At 31.2% G+C, this 19,897-nt stretch overlaps 1 protein-coding gene across 4 annotated transcripts in view; it reads left to right on the top strand.

Moving 5' to 3' along the window:
• Positions 1 to 410: 410 nt before the first annotated feature.
• Positions 411 to 19,897, top strand: part of LOC126889563 (uncharacterized) — a 251,405-nt gene continuing 231,918 nt past the window's right edge. Inside the window, exon 1 of one of the 4 annotated variants that reach the window (XM_050657941.1) lies at positions 411 to 762. In XM_050657941.1, the coding sequence (XP_050513898.1) occupies positions 558 to 762 (205 nt within the window). In that variant the 5' untranslated portion in view covers positions 411 to 557. The remainder of the gene's footprint in view (positions 763 to 19,897) is intronic. The other 3 variants (XM_050657942.1, XM_050657943.1, XM_050657940.1) reach the window with 3 other exon arrangements.

Raw genomic sequence — 19,897 nt, 5'->3', positions numbered from 1 at the left:
GGGATGGCAGGAGACAGATTTAAATCAAAACTAAACCGTCTATTTTTGTATTGCTTCTATTTTAAACGCTCCTCTTTTTGTTGTTAGTTTGCTTAGTATGTTTGTTTATTTTATTTACTTAATTATTTGACCAAATCTATATAAACTATGTTCGTGTAAAATAAAATAAATGATTTATTTATTTAAGTCGATAGTGAAACTCCTCCAGTTGCTGAAGAAAAACGTAGTTTGTTTTTTCCAAAAGCGATAATGCTTAAGTGTAACAAGAAAACTAATAACATCGAGAAAATATTACTCATTAGTTTACAATCCGTGCGTAGAAAAACCACTCATCAACAACGTAAATATAACTCAGCTTGGGCCAAAATCCACTTCTTCTACTTCACTAACCTTGCTCTTTAATGCATCAAAGGAACAACAATTTTATTAATAACCAAGAAAGCAGTTGGTTCAGTTGTAAACATTCTTCAACGCAACAAACACTCGTTCAGTCGCACTGCAAGTGGCACCGCTAAAGTACGATATCGGCGAAGACATAGCAGTCATTACGGAAAAGAATGGTACCGTTATTTTGTGTTGTAATTGCAGGATTATGTGGGTTAGTGGTACCGGCCCCTGCACCCGAAGAAACTGAGTTTTATACAACGAAATATGACCATGTAGACGTAGAGATGATACTTAACAACAGGAGATTGGTGAACTACTATACTGCTTGTATGTTGAATAAAGGACCGTGTCCTCCAGAGGGATTGGAACTTAAAAGTAAGTACCTATGTTTAAGTCTCATATGTAATGTTTTTTTTTATTTTTTTTTATTAAACACAAGCTGTGTTTAGACTACTGAAATCTGGTCATCAGTTGACCAACTATCAGTTCTTCTTTAACTTATATTACTAAATGATACATAATCTAAGATATTAACCCTATGGCGTCCTCTTATTTTTTTTTAACAAGCATGCATTTTAAAACTAAAACTAACACACAATACAACACTATGCTCTGCTTTTACACTAAGACTTTACACTAACTCAAATGGTTTTCTTCGTTTGAGTCGTCGTTCTAGCCCAGTATTATCGAGGAGCTGGATGGTCTCGATGTTTACATGACTATGGAGTCGTTGTTCGTGTCGACCTGCCATCTTCTTGATAAATTTGTCTACATCTTCCATCTCAAGATCCTTGTAAAGGTCGACATTTCGGATATACCAAGGAGCATCAACGATGTTCCGTAATACTTTATTCTGGAATCTCTGGATATTCTGAATATTACCTGAATTGGCACAGCCCCAGATTTGGCAACCATACATCCATACTACTAAGTATTTGTTTGTATAGAAGTATTTTGTTATATGTGGACAATGCAGAGATTCTTCCCATCAGCCAATACATTTTTTTGTAACGGATACCTAATTCTTCCCTCTTATTTTTAATGTGGACTTTTCAGCGAAGCCTTGCATCAAGTGTGATACCTAAATATTTTGCAGAAGATGCATATGGTATTTGTGCATCATTTATCCTAATTGGAATGTTTTCGATTTTTTTATTTGTAAAATTGACATTAATAGATTTAGATTCATTTAATTTGATTTTCCATTTTTTAGTCCAGTTGTGTATTTTATTTATTGCCAACTGTAATTTTTCTGCTGCTTCTTCGCTGGTATCACCTACTGCTAAGATACTGGTGTCACCTGCAAATGTGGCTATAGTATCATTTTCCATTTCAGGTATATCGTATGTGTATAACAGGTACAGAACATGACCTAATACGCTTCCTTGAGGGACTCCTGCTCTGATTTCTTTTAGATGAGTGTACACGTCTTCTTGCTTAATTCTGAAATATCTGTCAGATATATATGATTGTAAAATTTCTGAGTATTGTTTAGGCATAAGAATTTTGAGTTTGTAGACTAAACCTTCATGCCATACTTTGTCGAAGGCCTTAGCTACGTCTAAAAAGATTGTAGAACAGACTTTCTTTTCTTCTAATGATTTCTCAATTATGTTAGTAATTCTGTGTACCTGATCCATCGTAGAATGTTTATTTCTGAAGCCAAATTGGTGGTTTGGAATCATTTTTTTCTCTTCTATTATTGGTTTTATTCTTTTTAGGAGAAGTTTCTCAAAAAGCTTCGACATCACTGGTAAAAGTGATAATGGTCTATATGAAGACACTTCATTTGGTGATTTTCCTGGTTTTGGTGTCATTATAACTTCAGCTATTTTCCATAAATTTGGAACATATCGCAATCTAAATGCAGCATTGATGATGTTGGTCAATTTGACTATGGCTTTACGAGGCAGGTTTTTTAGTAATCCTCCAGTAATTAGATCATATCCTGGTGCCTTCTTAGGATTCATATTGTCTTTTATTTCATCAGCTACTTCCTTCGGGGATGTTGGTCTGATTCTCTCCTCTGTCTGATTAGGCTCTATCGATATTTGATCATTATTTTGGTCAACATGCGGTTTTAGTGTATTTTCTAAATATGTGGCAAATCTCTCTGCCTGTTGCTCATTACTTCTAGCCCAGCTACCGTCTTCTAGTTTAATGGGTGGAGAATGGGTTACTGGTCTTTTTAGCCTTTTTGTTGCTTTCCATAGAGAGTACTCCGTGCTACTATCATTCGTCCACTCTCTCAGATAATAACTGATTGGACTAATTTTTTATATTTGAATCTCCCTTTTAAGTTTTTGACTAGCATTGTTTAAATTTGTTTTATATTGGGGTGCTCTGGTTTCTTGCCACTTCCTTCTAAGTTTTCTTTTCTCTTTAATTAACTTTTTAATTTCTTTCGGATAGTTGTTTCCTTTGACGTTTGATCTTACAGTAGGAGTACTTTCCTCTGCTGATTTTTGTATATTTTGTACAAGCAACTCAACTTCCTCATCTAGTTGTTCAGGTTTTTTTAATGGTACTGCTAATTCAATTCTATTTTTAAGGATTGATCTAAAACTTTCCCAGTCTGTTAGTTTATTTGTTAGTATTGGGTTACAATCCTTTCTAATAATCGTGTCACTCACAGTGAGTATTATGGGTGAATGATCTGAATTCATATCCCAACCTTCATTAATATCTACATAGTTGGATGAAATATTTTTAATAACCAAGAAATCAATTAAGTCCGGTACTTTGTTTGTATCTGTTGGCCAATAAGTCGGTCAACCTGTTGATATTACTTCACATTTCTGTTCTTTTATGGCTGCCAGTAACTCTTTTCCTTTAGTTGTTGTTAATCTTGATCCCCATTGGGTGTGCTTTGCATTAAAGTCACCTCCAATGATATAACTTTTTTGCAAACTTTTCAAATATTTTACATACTGTTCTTTTTTAATGGAATGCCTAGGGGGGCTATAAATTGAGCTTACATTAACTTCGCAATTAGTTTTGAGTTTGACACATACCGTGGTTGCTTGTATGTGTTCTGTTTCATATTTTAGCTCCTCATAATGTTCAATGTTATCTTTTATTATTAGTGCGCTGCCTCCTTTTGCTGCATTGTCAGGATGTATAGTGTGGTATACCCTGTATCCTCTAAACTTTATAAAAGATTGTTTTTGTAGGATAGTTTGCAGTTCATTTTTAGGTTGTAGAAGCCCATTGGCATTCCATTCCATGATTCATAGTTGCTTAGCCATTTCTAATTTTCGGTATAGCTCATTTAGCGCTGTGTTCCAATCTAGTAACGCATATATCTATTTGCGTTATTTTATCATCTACCTTGATGAGTTTTTCTAATATTATGTATGTAATGTACTATGAAATTAGTCTCTCATTAAATGCAGAAATGTACTAAAAAGCATCCAATAATTGATTCCATTGAACTAACAGTAAACTTGTTTTTATAATAATGAGTTTCGTATAGCGGAAAACTACATACTATTAGTTTCAGAAATTTACCTTAATTTCATATAAGCCGGATCAAATAAAATAAAATCAAAATTTGATTTGGCACAGATTGGACCAAATTTTAAATCAAGGTTTAGGTGACACCAAAAGATATTTTTAAAAAAGTATATCATTTATACAGGGTGTAACAAAACGGCAGGTCATAAATTAAATTACATATTCTTTTATTGAAACTAACTTACCTTAGTACAAATATTCACATAAAAAGTTATAGACCTTGTGGTTACAAAATGAAAATAGATTTTTCCAATACATCGAAAAAATACCATGACAGGAACATCTTAAAAAATAACAGTGACGTTTGTGTATTAACCCCCTCCCCCCCTAATTTTTTTCGACTTTCCAATTAAATTATTATTGTGCTAACATTAGACATAATGTTATAAAAACTTTTTTGCCTTTTAATACTTTTTCGATAAGCCAGTTTTTATCGAGATATTTTGAATATTTGTAAATGGTTAAGGACGTAGGTGAAAAATTTCACGCCAATGAATTTTAAATGTACTCTTTTTTTTCGAATCCTGAGAAAACTAATAAGTATTTTTGAAAAATTTAAACGCAGAATGAAAGATTACATTATTACCGAGGGCAGAAAGTCCCTTAGAATAACCAAAAAGTTTCTTTTGAGTGAGATATTTGAAACTAAAAACAACACTAAATTTAATATTCTCTGTTTTTTGACCACTGTAACTTATTAAAATAAACATAGAAGTATTCAGGAACTTTCGGCCCCCGCCCCGGTAAAAATGCAATATTTCATTCTGCGTTTAAATTTTTCAAAAGTAATTATTAGTTTTCTCAGGATTCGAAAAATTTAAACGCATTTAAAACACATTGGCGCGAAATTTTGAGCCTATCACCTTAAGTAAGATTATAGAAACCTGGCAATGAAATGAAAACTTATTTATAAATTACATTGCGTTAGGCACTCAGACATTTTTAAACATATGTATGAAAAAAGAAGTCGCATCTCGATAAAAACTACCTTGTCGAAAAAGTGCTAAGGGGCAAGGGGCAAAAAAGTTTTAAAAACATTGTACCTATAAACTAATGGCACCACAATAATAATTTAATTGGAACGTATAGTGCAGCCGATATGTGAAACAATTGTTCACTTGATAATAGAATTATATAATTTAGACCACATATACAACACATATAAAGGTTCAAATTTAGATATGAGGCCATCTCAGATTTTGTCTTGTACAAAAATGGCGGGCATTCAAAATGGCGACTATACATATGTGACTAATAGCACGATAACTTTTGAACGAGACATCATATTTCATCCAAATTTGGTATATAGGCTCTTTTTTATGTATAATATCGAGGTCTTGAACCGAAAGAATCGGTTTACCAGAAGTTGTGTTTATCCTGGTTTTTATGTAAAAATATGTTGTTTTTTTTTCAATTTTTTCACCCTGTATGTATTAATTTTTCAAAAAGTTAATACCTTCATTGAAAACAGCGTTAAAATATTTTCTAGGAAATATTTTGCACTTTTTAGGTATGTTAATTACCATTTAATAAATGCATAACGTATCTTCACATGTACCCATGTGCGACAGATTAGTGCAAATACTATAAGAATTATTGTACATTTAATGGTAGAAGCGTATTATTTGGACCACATATACTACACATATAAAGGTTTAAATTTAAATATAAGGCCATCTCAGTTTTTGTTCCTTTTACAAAAATGGCGGGCATTCAAAATGGCGACTATACATATGTGACTAATAGCATGATAACTTTTGAAGGAGACGTCATATTTCAACCAAATTTGGTAAATGGGTTACTTTTTTGATGAGTAAGATCGAGTTCTTGAACCGGAAGAATCGGTTTACCAGAAGTTGTATTTTTACTGTTTTTTTTATGTAAGAATATGTTATACTTTTTCAATTCTTTCACCCTGTATATATAATTTTTTCAAAAAGATAATACCGCCATTGAAATAAGTGTAAAGATACTTTTTAGGAAATATTTTAAATTTTTTAGTTATGTTAATTACCATTTAATAAATGCATAACGTATGTTCACATGTACCTATGGGCGGCAGATTCATTTTGAATGCTGGCCATTTTTGTAAAAGACAAAATCTGAGATGGCCTCATATCTAAATATAAATCTTTGTATGTGTAGTATGTTTGGTCCAAATTATATGCTTCTACCATTAAATGCACCATAATTCTTATATTATTATTTGCACGAATCTGCAGCACATAGGTACCTACATGTGAAGATACATGATGCATTTATTAAATGGCAATTAATATAAATAAAGAGTTCAAAATATTTCCTAAAAAATATTTTAACGCTCTCTTCAACGCCGGTATTACCTTTTTGAAAAATTATTATATACAGGGTGAAAGAATTGAAAAAGTAAACAACATATTTTTACAAAAAAATCAGAGAAACACAACTTCTGGTAAACCGATTTTTCTGGTTCAAAAGCTCGATCTTATACATAAAAAAAGAACCTAAATACCAAATTTGGTGAAAATCGGACTTTTCGTTCAAAAGTTATCGTGCTATCAGTCAAATATGTATAGTCGCCAATTTGAATGCCCGCCTGTTTTGTAACAGGCAAAATCTGAGATGGTCTCATATCTTTATTTTGTACATTTGTATGTGTAATATATTTGGTCCAAATTATATGCTTCTACCATTAAATGCACAATAATTTTTATAATATTTGCATGAATTTGCCACACATAGGTACATGTGAAGATAAGTTATGCACATGGTAATTAACATAACTAAAAAGTTCAAAATACTCCCTAAAAGATACTTTTATGCTCTTTTCAATGCCGGTATTACCTTTTTGAAAAATTAATACATACCGGGTGAAAGATTAAAAAAAAAACAACATATTTTTACACAAAAATCAGGAAAAACACAACTTGTGGTAAACCGATTATTCCAGTTCAGGAGCTTGATCTCATACATCAAAAAAAGAACCCATATACCAAAGTTGGTTGATGTCGGACTTTTCGTTTAAAAGTTATGTTGTTATTAGTCACATATCTATCGTCGCCATTTTGAATGCTGGCTATTTTTGTAAAAGGTAAAATCTGAGATGGCCTTATAACTAATTTTAATCCTTTATATTTTTAGTATATGTGATTCAAATTATATGCATCTATCATTAAATGCACAATTCTTATAATATTTCCACGAATCTGTCGCACTAATACACAAAAATTTGGGTGGTTTATGGGAACAAAACCTCCATACATTTTTATGGGTTGCATAAATTTCTCTGTTATTTTTGTTAAGATGTTACTGTTATAAGAATGTCACATGTCCATTTTCAATATAGTTTATCTCATAACAGTTTTCGATAGATTGGAAAAAGTTGATTTTAATTTTGTAACTTCAAAGGGCTGTAACTTTTTTATGCGCACCTTAAAGATAAGTTAGGTTCAATCAAACTATTTTTGGTCCCAGAATATGTCTGTGATTTAATTTATGACCTACCCGTTTGTTACACCCTGTATAACGGGCGTTAATTCATGTTTTTAGGAAGGTTTTACTATTTTTTTCTGCAACGTTGAAAAAAAAGCTTTTAGTAAAAAAGTTTATTATAATTTATAACAGTTTTTGGCCTACATGTTCTAATGCCATCTTTACTTGTCCGGTTTCCTAAAAGTGCTTTAGATAGGACAAAGTTTTGAGAAGGTATAGTTGAATAAGTTGCCTACTTCACTATAAGATTTTTTTCTATCGCCATAGCTCTTCATTATTAAAACAGTAATTCACTATTTTTCATGAAAAATATTCTTCGTTGTAAAACTTTAAACAACAAATAAAACAACTGTCAGATTCAATTATTAGTACAAGGTATTTTACAAAACTTTTCAATAAACAACGAGCTATTGTCAGTTTAATGAATTATTGCCAAAATCTCAGCGTTCTATATTTGCTGAATTATTTTGAAACTATTTGGCACTTAGAAGTTTTATTTATTTAAGACATTCGTAAATAGAGTGTTTTTTATGGATGAACTCGTAGCTAAGTAAGCATTCCAATAATAATACAATATAGAGTTGTATTTAAAAAACCAAAGTTGTTAATGATATCAGAAAATGGTAAATCCGACAACATTACAAGCATCAAATTTGAAATCTCCATATTGCAGAATAGGCATGTCCCAGTTTTGCAAAACTCGGCCTATCTATTTAAGAGATAATTAGGCGTTTTGACTTCTGGTCCAGTCTCTCTCTCTTTCTCTTTCGGCCCTCTGATATAACTTCTTCCTTCGTGGATATGTTAGTTGTTGCTACGAGATCTCAGGGGATGTTTTAACATTAATTACACTAATTGGTTGCATTACTCCTCTAGTGCTGCTTTCCTAAGTTAATTTACCTATTATAACTTGGCACACCATACTCATAAATTATGGATACCATGTAGGTATATGATCATTTTTTATTTAGTTTACTTACTTAATTTCTATTGTGTTCTGTAGAATTTTCACCAATAATTGATTTGAAAATAATTTAGTAATAATCTATTTATAATATACATAATTACCGAAGTGTCTTGTTTTTAAAATTCCTAAATCAGGTTTATTTACTGTGAATTAATTATAGTCTCTACCAAAAAAAGAGCTGTGACAATAATAAATTTTTAACTGATATTAAAGTAAAAGTCAATTCATTTGAGCTTGGCTTAATAATTCATTTGACTACTAATACAATTATTTCAATTAACACGAGAATAATTAATATAATATACAGAGTGTGTTTTATGTATGGAAATATTCAATTATCTCAAAAACTGCGTACACGATTTTTATAGATTTTGGTAGGTATGGGTTTTCTAATGCGGCCGATATTATAGTGCTAATTATATTGTTGTCATATTTTCCGTTTTTCTGGAAATCTAATGAACTTTCTTATTTAAAAATGGAACACCCTGTATATTTTTTTGTGTTTTGAAGTCCCTAAGAAATACTGATAATTTTTTATGTTATATTCCATATACCTAAATACTATAATTTCGGAGTTATTACTACATTTATTAAAAAAAAATTAAAACAATTATAAGAATAAATTTTTTTTGACCAGGGTAAACACTATTTTAGGTTTTTTGGATCATAAGGAACAAAAAAGGTCTATTATAATTTTTCTTTAAAATTAATCGTTTCCGAGTTATAAACAATTTAAAATTGAAAAAAATCGAATAATGACGATTTTCAAGGTTCAAGAACACAAATAAACAATTTTATTTTTGAAACTACGAAGTACCCAAATTTAACCTAAAGCCTCATTTTATCAGATACCGATAAGTAATTTAAGATTGTTTCATTTTAAAACATTGTAATTTTAAATGATAATGCAGCCTGATCGCCCGTCCTCTCATATGCACTTCATTAAAAATTAAAAATCAATGTTTTAGAATAAGAAGAGACAAAAAATCTTATGGTAAGCTATCAGAAGAAGAGTTGGGCTTTAATTTAGGTACTTTATAATTTCAAAAATTATATTTTTTACTTTTGTTTTAGAACCCTAAAATCGTCATTATTCGATTTTTTTCATCTTTAAATTGTTGATTACTCGAGAACGATTAACTTTAGAGAAAAATTACAAAAGCCCTTTTTTGTTCCCAATGATCCAAAGAACCTAAAGTAATATCCACCTTGGCCGGAGAAAATTGATTTTTAAAATTTGTTTAAATTAAAAAAAAAAAAAATAAAAATAAATGTTGCAATAACTCCGAAATTATGGCATTTAGGTATAGGACTTCAAAACGCAAAAAATATATAGGGTGTTCCATTTGAAATAAGAAAGTTTGTTAGATTTGCAGAAATACAGAAGATCTGACAACAATGTAATTAGCACTATAATATCGAACGCATTAGAAAATCCCTACCTATCAAAATTTATAAAAATCGTGCAAGCCGTTTTCGAGATAATTGAGTGTTTCCATACATAAAACTCACTCTGTATATCAAATGTAATAGGCGAATATTTATTGAATGATTCTAAACTATAGTGAAATTTTAAGAAACTTACATTTTTGTGTTGGACGTATTGGTTTCCAATTGAATAAATTAAGGGGGTAGGCGCAAAATCTTGGTCCAATTCTATTTAAATGCATTCACTTTTTTGGAATCCTGAGAAAACTAAGAAATATTTTTGAAAAACTTAAATAATGCAGAATGAAAAATTACATTACTACCTAGTGCCGAAAGTCCCTGAAAACTTCTATAATTTTTATTTTAATAAGTAACAGGGGTGAAAAAAAAAAGAGAAAATTAAGTGTGATTTTTAATTTCAAATATTTCATTCAAAATAATATTTTTGTTTATTCTAAGGAACTGCCTAGGAACTAGTCTAAGGGCATAACTCGGTAAAAATGTAGTCTTTCATTCTGCGTTTAAATTTTTCAAAAATATTTATCACTTTTCTCATGATTTGAAAAAAATTAATGCATTTAAATGTTACTTGACCAAGATTTTACGCATACCCACTTAAGAGCAAACAGTAGCGGTCAACAGGTAGCCATAAACGCATTCCAAGATTGCGGCTCTAATTTTGAATATTTTGTCGAGATATTTGGTACACATGGGGCCAGTTTTTCAGTGCTGGGTTAACCCAGATTTTTCGGTCACCGAAATTTTTATGGTTAATCAGTTTTTCAGTACTAGGTTATCGCTTAAACCCGTTTAAGTTGACCAAGATTTTAACCGATACTCGCTATCATAGGTTGTTTAACTCCGAATTTTCCGACAGACGTTTATATTTGCTGAAAGAAGAGGTTAGTTAAATAATGACATTTTGTGTTATCGCGGGAAATATTGTATTATGTATTATTATATCCTTGATTATATCTTCATCATCAGATGAAGAATCGGAACTTGAATGCATTAATCATTTTTGTAATGTTAGATTATTTGTTATTTATAAAATAGGTTATGAAATTCTATCTTGTTTATTTTTCTGTCAAAAATCTATAGAATTGCACATCTTGGTTTAAAGCACTGAAAAACGATATAAGGGTTAAAATATTGGTTAAAATTTAAACTAGGTTAGCTAACCAAAATTTTAACCGCTCACTGAAAAACCGGGCCATATTCGTAATACCGGGTGTCCACATATATTTTCCCCCATTTTAACTGGCTATAACTTCTAAACGGCTTAAGATAGAAATATTCGGTTTTCGATGAAATGTTTTATTTTAGTAAAAGTTTTGTCTGAATGGATTGAATTTTTTCTATTGCTTTCAAATACGAAAGGAAAAATGGCGGATTTTTGAAAAAAACGTTGTTGACTTTTTTTAATGGAACACCCAGTATATTTTTTTTGTAAATTGAAAGAAAGATCATTCACCTATCCAGCCATATAAAGTTTTTCAAAATCGGTTGTCAAATCACTGAGTAATTAATTTTTAAAATGAGCGGTGCAACGTGGATATCACATACCTAAATAACATAACTAAGCAAAAAATGATATTATGTTATGCGATATCCATATTGCATCTGTCATTTTAGAAATTATTTGCTCAGTCATTTGACAACCGATTTTAAAAACTTTAATATGGCTGGATAGGTAAATGACCGTTTTTTCAAGCTACAAAAACTATACTGGGTGTTTCAATAAAAAAAGTCAACAACGTTTTTTTTCCAAAAATCCGCCATTTTTTAATTAAAAGCGACATAAAAAATGGTCATTTACCTAAAAACTTCAAAAAACGGTCATTTCTTTATCCAACAACGATTTTTTAACGGTAATTTTTTTTAAAATAGTTGGTCAAATGACTGAGCAATTAATTTTTAAAATGAGAGAAGCAATTTGCTTAGTTATGTTATTTAGGTATGTGATATCCACGTTGCACCTCTCATTTTAAAAATTAATTACTCAGTGAGTTGACAACCGATTTTGAAAAACTTTATATTGCTGGATAGTTGAATGACCTTTCTTTCAATTTACAAAAAAATATACTGGGTGTTCCATTAAAAAAAAAGTCAACAACGTTTTTTTAAAAAATCCGCCATTTTTCTTTTCGTATTTGAAAGCGATATAAAAATTCAGTCCATTCATACAAAACTTTTACTAAAATAAAACATTTCAGCGAAAACCGCATATTTCTATCTTGAGCCGTTTAGAAGTTATAGGCAGTTAAAATGGGGGAAAATATAAGTGGAAACCCGGTATAATAAAGAATATCGGTACAGAGCCCAATTTCAGAAATATTTTAGTATGTGGAAATTACTCTATAACTAAATAAAATATTGAAAAAAGGAGCCTGTACCGCCTTTAAGAAAGACAAAAAAATAGACTTTCTTCAAATAAACTTTTTTATCCCGTGCCTAGATTTTGTGTCACATTGGAACGACCAAAAATCGATTTTTTTACAACAAGAAATCGAACGTCACTGACTTGACAACATTTCGCGCTTATGTGTATAAAAATTATTGTTTTTGATAGTATAAACCAGTGCTTCCACGGTCCGTGGAAAAATTTTGTGAGTCCGCAGAAAATATGTTGCATTTGAAAACCCCCGCGAATTTCGCGCTCTGATACAGTAACATCCAACAGAAAAAATTCGTTGGCCTGTGTACTGATGGAGCAGCTAATATGACAGGAAAGCACTGTGGTGTTGCTAAAAAAATTCAAGAAGTTTCGTCCTCAGATCTCATCATTACACATTGTGTCATACATCGTCAACATTTAGCAACGAGAAATTTGTCACCAGGACTAAATGATGTTATTTTGCGAATTTATAAAAATCGTGAATTTTAATAAGAACAGCGATTTAAATTCATGATTATTTGCAACACTTTGCCAAGAAGTAGGGGCAGAAAATTAGTTGTAACTACAACTAATAACTCTTACTTCATGCTGAAGTAAGACGGTTGTCTCGGGGCAAAGTATTGACAAAATTATTTGAATTACGAACAGAAGTGAAAATATTTCTAAATGAAAAAAAATCTTTATTATCGAAATATTTTTCCGTTACAGAATGGGTCGCACAACTGGCCTATCTGAGCGACATATTTTCTTACGTTAACAATTTAAAGTAAAGTCTTCATCTTCGGGGTAGTCTTGAGATATATTCAATTTGCACAGCAAAATAGATGCTTTTAAGAAAAAGATTGAGTGTTGGTTAACGCAAGTTAAACAAAATAATTGTCAAGTATTCTCCGCTTACTTAGATTTCCCAAATACCAAAAAAGAATTAAATTATATAAAACGTAATGCAACAATTTGTATCCATTTACAAGCATTGCATGATGGGTTTGAAAAGCATTTTCCCACAGATATCGGTGTACCTACTTGAGAGTATTCTTGAGAGTGTGAACAAAATGAATCAGGGATACAAAATGGGTAACCGAACCATGAGAATACTTTGCTACGCAGATGATGCAATCTTAATAGCCGAAAACGAAGATGACTTACAACGCCTTAACGCCTACTACAAAAATTCAAAATAACCGCCGAAAAGTATAACCTGACACTATCCACAGAGAAAACCCAATCGATGGTAATATCCAAGAACCCAGTTATATGTAAATTAGTAGTGGACGACAATATAATCGAACAGGTAATGGATTGTAGATATTTGGGTATGGAAATATCTAGCCACAGGCATCTGTGGCAAGAAACAAAACAGCAGGTAACGAAAGCAGCGAGAATATCTGATTTCCTGAGGGATATAATCTGGCGGAATAAATATATGAACACCGAAAGCAAAGTCCGCATTTATACGACATGTGTTAGACCCGTACTGACATACGCAGCTGAGACAAGGGCCGAGACAACAAAGACCAAACAAATAATCAGAATAACAGAGATGAAAACCCTAAGATCCATGAGAGGTATCACACTCAGAGATAGAATACGAAACGAAGACACATTGAGATAGCTAGGCGTTCAAGACGTAATGAGATGGACAAGAGTGCGACGACGCATGTGGAGAGACCACGTAGACGGGGGGAACCTGAACGTATGGCGCAATAGGCGAAAATACAGACGCCCAACGCCAAGCGACCCAAAAAACGATGGTACAAGAGCTGGAGCTCTGGATCGCAGCAGAGACTGTAACAGAAGAAACAGGACATAGTCCTATTACAAGAAGAAGAAGAACAAGAAGAAGAAATCCTCTCATAGAATATGAAAATATTCAATTAAACAATGAAGGGAAACAACATATTTTAAAATTGGGTTCTGATTTGACGTTAAAGGTAAATTTTTCGACAATTACATCCAATGAATTTTGGACTAAAATGACAGAAGAATATCCCAGTCTTCACAATTAGGCTATGAAGATGTTGCTCCCTTTTGCCACAACATATTTATGTGAAGCGGGATTTTCGACAATGACAACAACTAAAAACAAAGCGAGGAATCGGTTGTCGATAAACACGTGACTTCGATTAGCACTAACCAATTTACAACCCGAAATGGACACTGTTATACAGAAGAAACAGACAATCACATTAAACTGTTAAACATTTTGTGAAAATAGTTTTTGTAATTTTAGTATTCAATAATAATTTACTAAACATGTAGGTAATACATATTTGAAAAAAATATTGGTCCACTAAAAACTATCCTAAGTATTACCGGTCCGCTAAAAATTATCCCAAATATTACCGGTCCCTGATAAGAAAAAGGTTGAGAAACACTGGTATAAACGTTACTGTCAGTGTCGAATTACCGACGCACTGTTGCCTCACTTTTGAAAGTTCGCAGAACTTTCGCAATCTTGGACCGAGTTTGTTTCTACCTCTTGATCGCTACTGTGTGCTCTTAAGTCGTTGAATAAAAGGCTGTACAAAATTCGTCTAAACTCTAAACATTGATCAAACGTCTACAATTCTACACTGAAACACTATTGTTTTCAATACTTTTACAAAATGTGGAATGGTAATGATATTCAATTCTATCTCTAGGTTAATAATATATTAAGCAAATATCAGAAAACAATGGGTACAAGGAACAAACAATAAACAATATTTTTAACCAAAAACTGCCTAAGGAAACCCTGAAAATAGTTTTCCGACCATCAGAGAAAAACCCAGTACCTTCTGCTCTATTACATATACAGACAAGGTATCAATGAAAATAGCCACACATATAAAAAAGGAAGAGATAGCATGAGCTTTCAGAACAAACAACAAATTAAGAGGAAACAGTAGCGAGCAACAGGTAGCAAAAACGCGTTCCAAGATTGCGGCTGTAATTTTGAATATTTTTTCGAGATATTTGGCACACGTATTCGTAATATAATAAAGAATGGCGGTACAGAGCCCAATTTGAAAAATATATTAATATGTGGAAATTACTCTGTAATTAAATACAATATTAAAAAAACGAGCCTGTACCGCCATTAAGCAGAACAAAAAAATACACTTTCTTCAAAAAAACTTTTTTATCCGATGCCTAGATTTTGTGTCATTGTGGAACTACTAAAATTTTTTATTTCATTAGTAGTTCCAAAATGACACAAAATCTAGGCATCGAATAAAAAAGTTTAGTTGAATAAAGTGTATTTTTTTTGTTCTTCTTAACCTTCGACTGGTAACGTACGGTCCCTGACACCGACGTAATGGATTTTTCGCGGTAAAACTCAAACGCGCATATTTTTTTGTCCGCGCGGCTAGGTAGCTTTCAAATCCTAATCACACTTCACACTATAGGGCTTTTCATCGATTGTCATTTGTTTCGAGCTTCTGTCATGTGTCACATAATATTAATATATCTACGCCATACGTCTTTGGTTTCTATCATAGTTATTACCAATAACGTATGACGTAGATATATTAATATTATGTGACACATGACAGAAGCTCGAAACAAATGACTGTGAATGAAAAGCCCTATTCAGTCTTGAAAAATATGTGGCCAAGTGTGGATAGTTCATATGTTATTTGACCTGACGGTGTGAGAGACCGAGGTTACCATTTGTGTTATACTTAACGGTAAGTTTTTGTCGTTTTTGGCCCATAGTCAGTTTAAATAATAGATATTAATTTTAGGAGTTGTATGTGAATATTGATTACGAAAGAAGTCAGGTTGCAACAACTTTTTGGCGAAATTGTTGCTAATTCCGAACCAGAACCGTACAGTGCGGTGCAGTGGAGTGTATAAGAAAATGAGGAAAAAACGGACAATAATTTCAGTTTGTGTTGGACATATGTTGAATAATTTTATTTTTTTTGTGACATTTAAACCCTTGTCGATATGATTGTCGATATTTTGTATTCAAAAACTTGACATGTTTTTGTAAATTGTTTATCAATTATGTTAGTATCTAAAAGAAGCCAATTTTTTTAATTTGCGTTTTTTCCCGAATATAAATAAATATTGATTATTTCTTACTGTATTTTTATTTAAATATACATTTAGTCACATCAAAATATTAACAAAAAATCACAACCTAAGATATTCATTATTAAAAAAGTCGGTGTGACAGACTGACGTTACCAACTATGTTACAAGAATTCACGTTACCGGTGGAAGGTTAATGGCGGTACAGGCTCGTTTTTTAATACTGTATTTAATTACAGAGAAATTTCCACATATTAATATATTTTTCAAATTCGGCTCTGTACTGCCATTCTTTATTATATTACGAATAAGTGTGCCAAATATCTCGAAAAAATATTCAAAATTACAGCCGCAATCTTGGAACGCGTTTTCGCTACCTGTTGATCGCTACTAATTCCTCTTAAGCAAATACATTACGAACAATAAGAGTCCAAAATAAGAAGCAAACACAGAGTAGTGTATAAAAACTGACCTATGATGACTGTCCAAAAACTTACATCGGTAAAACTGGCAGAACCTTTAATAAACGTATAGCAAAATACAAAATACAAAAGGGCTTTCAATACTAAAAATAGATTATACGTACGCACTTTGTCTTCTAGATCATAACCATTCTTTTAGTGAACATTTTCAAATTTTTCGTATTCTAAATAAAGGCCTTAAATTATCTTTATTAGGATCTATGGAAATTAATAAATTAAAATTACAGATATAATTCTGAATGACCAACTTAAGACACACAGCTCTACATTCCTCAACCTATTCATTTTACCTAAAGATTTTAAAGTGCAGGCACACAGTAAAAGACATACATCAGTTGAGTAAGGTACTCTACCGAAACAGCTACAATAGTCCAGAGAAATGAGATTTCCTTAGGACACTGAAATATACGGTTTACTGTAAGGAGACCGAAATCATTAGACTGAAAGTAGTAGACCGAACTCATTAGACCGAAAAGCACTTTACCGAAACCTCATTAGACCGAACAGCAGAAGACCGAAAAGCAGTTCTTTTTACTTACCGCAGTAAAAGAGATAAGACTAATGTAATTACAACTAAATGTTATTTGGATGGTTATTCTAAACAGTTAAAATGGTGTTAACGTCACTCTACCCTTAATTCAATTTTACCTTTACTAGTTTGTTTAACGGATGAAAATTATTTCATATCAAACTGTACAGAGTAATAATTTACACAGTCTATACAGGGTGTTTGGTAAAGAATGGACCATAGCTTAACCTTAGATTCCTGAGCTTAAAATAGGTCGATTTACGCTAACTTACCTTAGTACAAAAGTTGATAATAACCGAAATACAGGGTGTCAAAGTTAAACTTTTATTTTATTTATTTTTGAATATCTCCTGACAGGCATGGGACAACAACACGAAATTTGGTAAGTGGTGCTGGTATTGTACAATCTACTAAATTATGTTAAACAAACGTTTCGGGCTACTACCAGAGGCGTTCGACGGGGGAACGTGAATGGTTTACCGTTCCCAAATTCTACTCCTCTGGCGTAATTGCTATTTGGTGCAATTTTCTGATTTTCCTATACTTTCTATGTAAAAATATACTATTCATTTGTAAAGATAAAGCCATTAGCTTTCGAGATATTTGAAGCTAAAAACGAAGGAGCATAATACATTAATCAAAATAAGTGTGCCTTTTATAATAATAATAATATTTATTTAGGAATAACAATAAAGATTTACAAAAAAAAAATAAATAAAAAGCATAATGAGTACCACCTAAATAAACATCAATAACTCACTGAAGTTGAGCTACCTTGTATATATATTATTAATATACATACAAAAGTAGCACCCCTTGTGCGTGAGACTTAAAAATATAATATATTAACTTACAATATAAACAAAAACAAAAAATATTTAACAATTGTATAAATGTATACAGTTATATGGGAATTTATAAAAATACTAAAAACTCTAACATTAAATAAGAAAAAAATAAAAATATACTAATTTTACTATATGTAATTTGTGATATAAATGTGGCCATCAATTCAAGGAATGTTGCAGTTGATAATAAAATTCTCTATAGATGTAAACTTTATTTTCGATATTTATTTCATACTTAAGTTTATTTATTAGAATTGTCCATTAATAAGTTCTTCGCAAAATTTTGTTGATTTGCTCCCAATCCATTGTTTAATTTCATATTTATACCTATGTTTTTTATAATTTTTAAATTGTTTTAAATTATCCGGTAGTAAATTGTACAATTTGGGCCCTATGTAACCAACATATCTTTGGAGGATGGATTTATTACATTTTGGTAGAATTGCATTATGTTTTATATATCTAGTTTGATGGGCATGACTGTTAAAATTTAATATTATCTTTTTTTCATGTATATATATAAGGGCTTTATAGCAGAATAATTTACGTACAGTTAAAAATTTACTTTCGTTATATAACAGCTCACTAGAATATCTTAAAATTTTTCCGTATATAATTCTAATTATCCATTTCTGAATAATATTTATAGAATGTAAGTAATTATTGCGTATTCCACCCCATCCTAAAAGACCATATGTGAGTTGAGATTGTATAAGTGCATAATAAATAATTCGTAAATGAGTTATTCCTAAAAATTGTTTTAAAAATTTAAATCTTGATAAGAGTCCTCTTAATTTATTTACTATATTATTTGCTTGGGTGTTCCATCGTAAATGCTTATCAATTATTATACCTAGATATTTAATTTCGTATGTATGTGGAATTTCATTTTTTGCATCAATTTTTAACGGGCCAAGATTTGGAAGGTTATTAACATATGATGTAAATGGCATATATTTTGTTTTTTCTACATTTAAGGTAAGTTTATTAAACTGAAACCACTTTTGAATTGTAGCAAAATCTGTTTCAGCTTTTTGTTTTAAGTTATTCCATGTATTTGCATCATAGAAAATAGCTGTGTCATCTGCAAAACTTATTATCTTACCTGTGATATTCAGTCTAAATAGATCATTAATATAAATATTGAAGAGAATTGGCCCCAAGACTGTTCCCTGTGGTACTCCGTAAGATATAATTCTTCCTTTACCGATTTCTCCATCTATAGAAACATGTTGTTGTCTATTTAGCAGATAACTTTCTAGGATGTTATATGCAAGTCCTCTTATACCATATTTTTGAAGTTTATTCAGCAGTATTTTATGTGAAACCGTATCAAATGTCTTTGCTAAATCGACAAATATACAAAGAGATGGTTTTGCATTATCAAGAGCTTTGTAGATGTTAGCTGTTAGAGTACAGATTGCATCTTCCGTTGATTTTTCCTCTTGAAACCCATATTGACATTCAGATAGTATATTAAATTTTTTAAAAAAATTTGTAAGTCTTATTTTAATTATTTTTTCAAATATTTTGCCTATATTTGAGATCAGTGTTATAGGCCTATAATTTTGACAATATATTTCTTCGCCAGATTTGAATAGTGGTTTAATAGTTCCAATTTTTAATATATCTGGAAAAATGCCTAAATTAAGACATGAATTTATTATGTATGTTAAGGGATTTGAAATCTGTTTTGTTATTTCTTTTAAAGTTTCAGATCTAATATTGTCGTGCCCTGGTGACTTTTTATTTTTTAAAGATTTTATAATTTCTTCAATTTCATTTTCAGTTGTTTGAGACAGGTACATACTATTTTTTATTTCCAGTATGTTTTCTCGAAATTCAGTTGGT

The sequence above is a fragment of the Diabrotica virgifera genome, chromosome 8 (assembly GCF_917563875.1).
Source record: "Diabrotica virgifera virgifera chromosome 8, PGI_DIABVI_V3a".
NCBI lineage: Eukaryota > Metazoa > Arthropoda > Insecta > Coleoptera > Chrysomelidae > Diabrotica > Diabrotica virgifera.
This window is presented reverse-complemented; position numbering and strand designations above follow the sequence as displayed.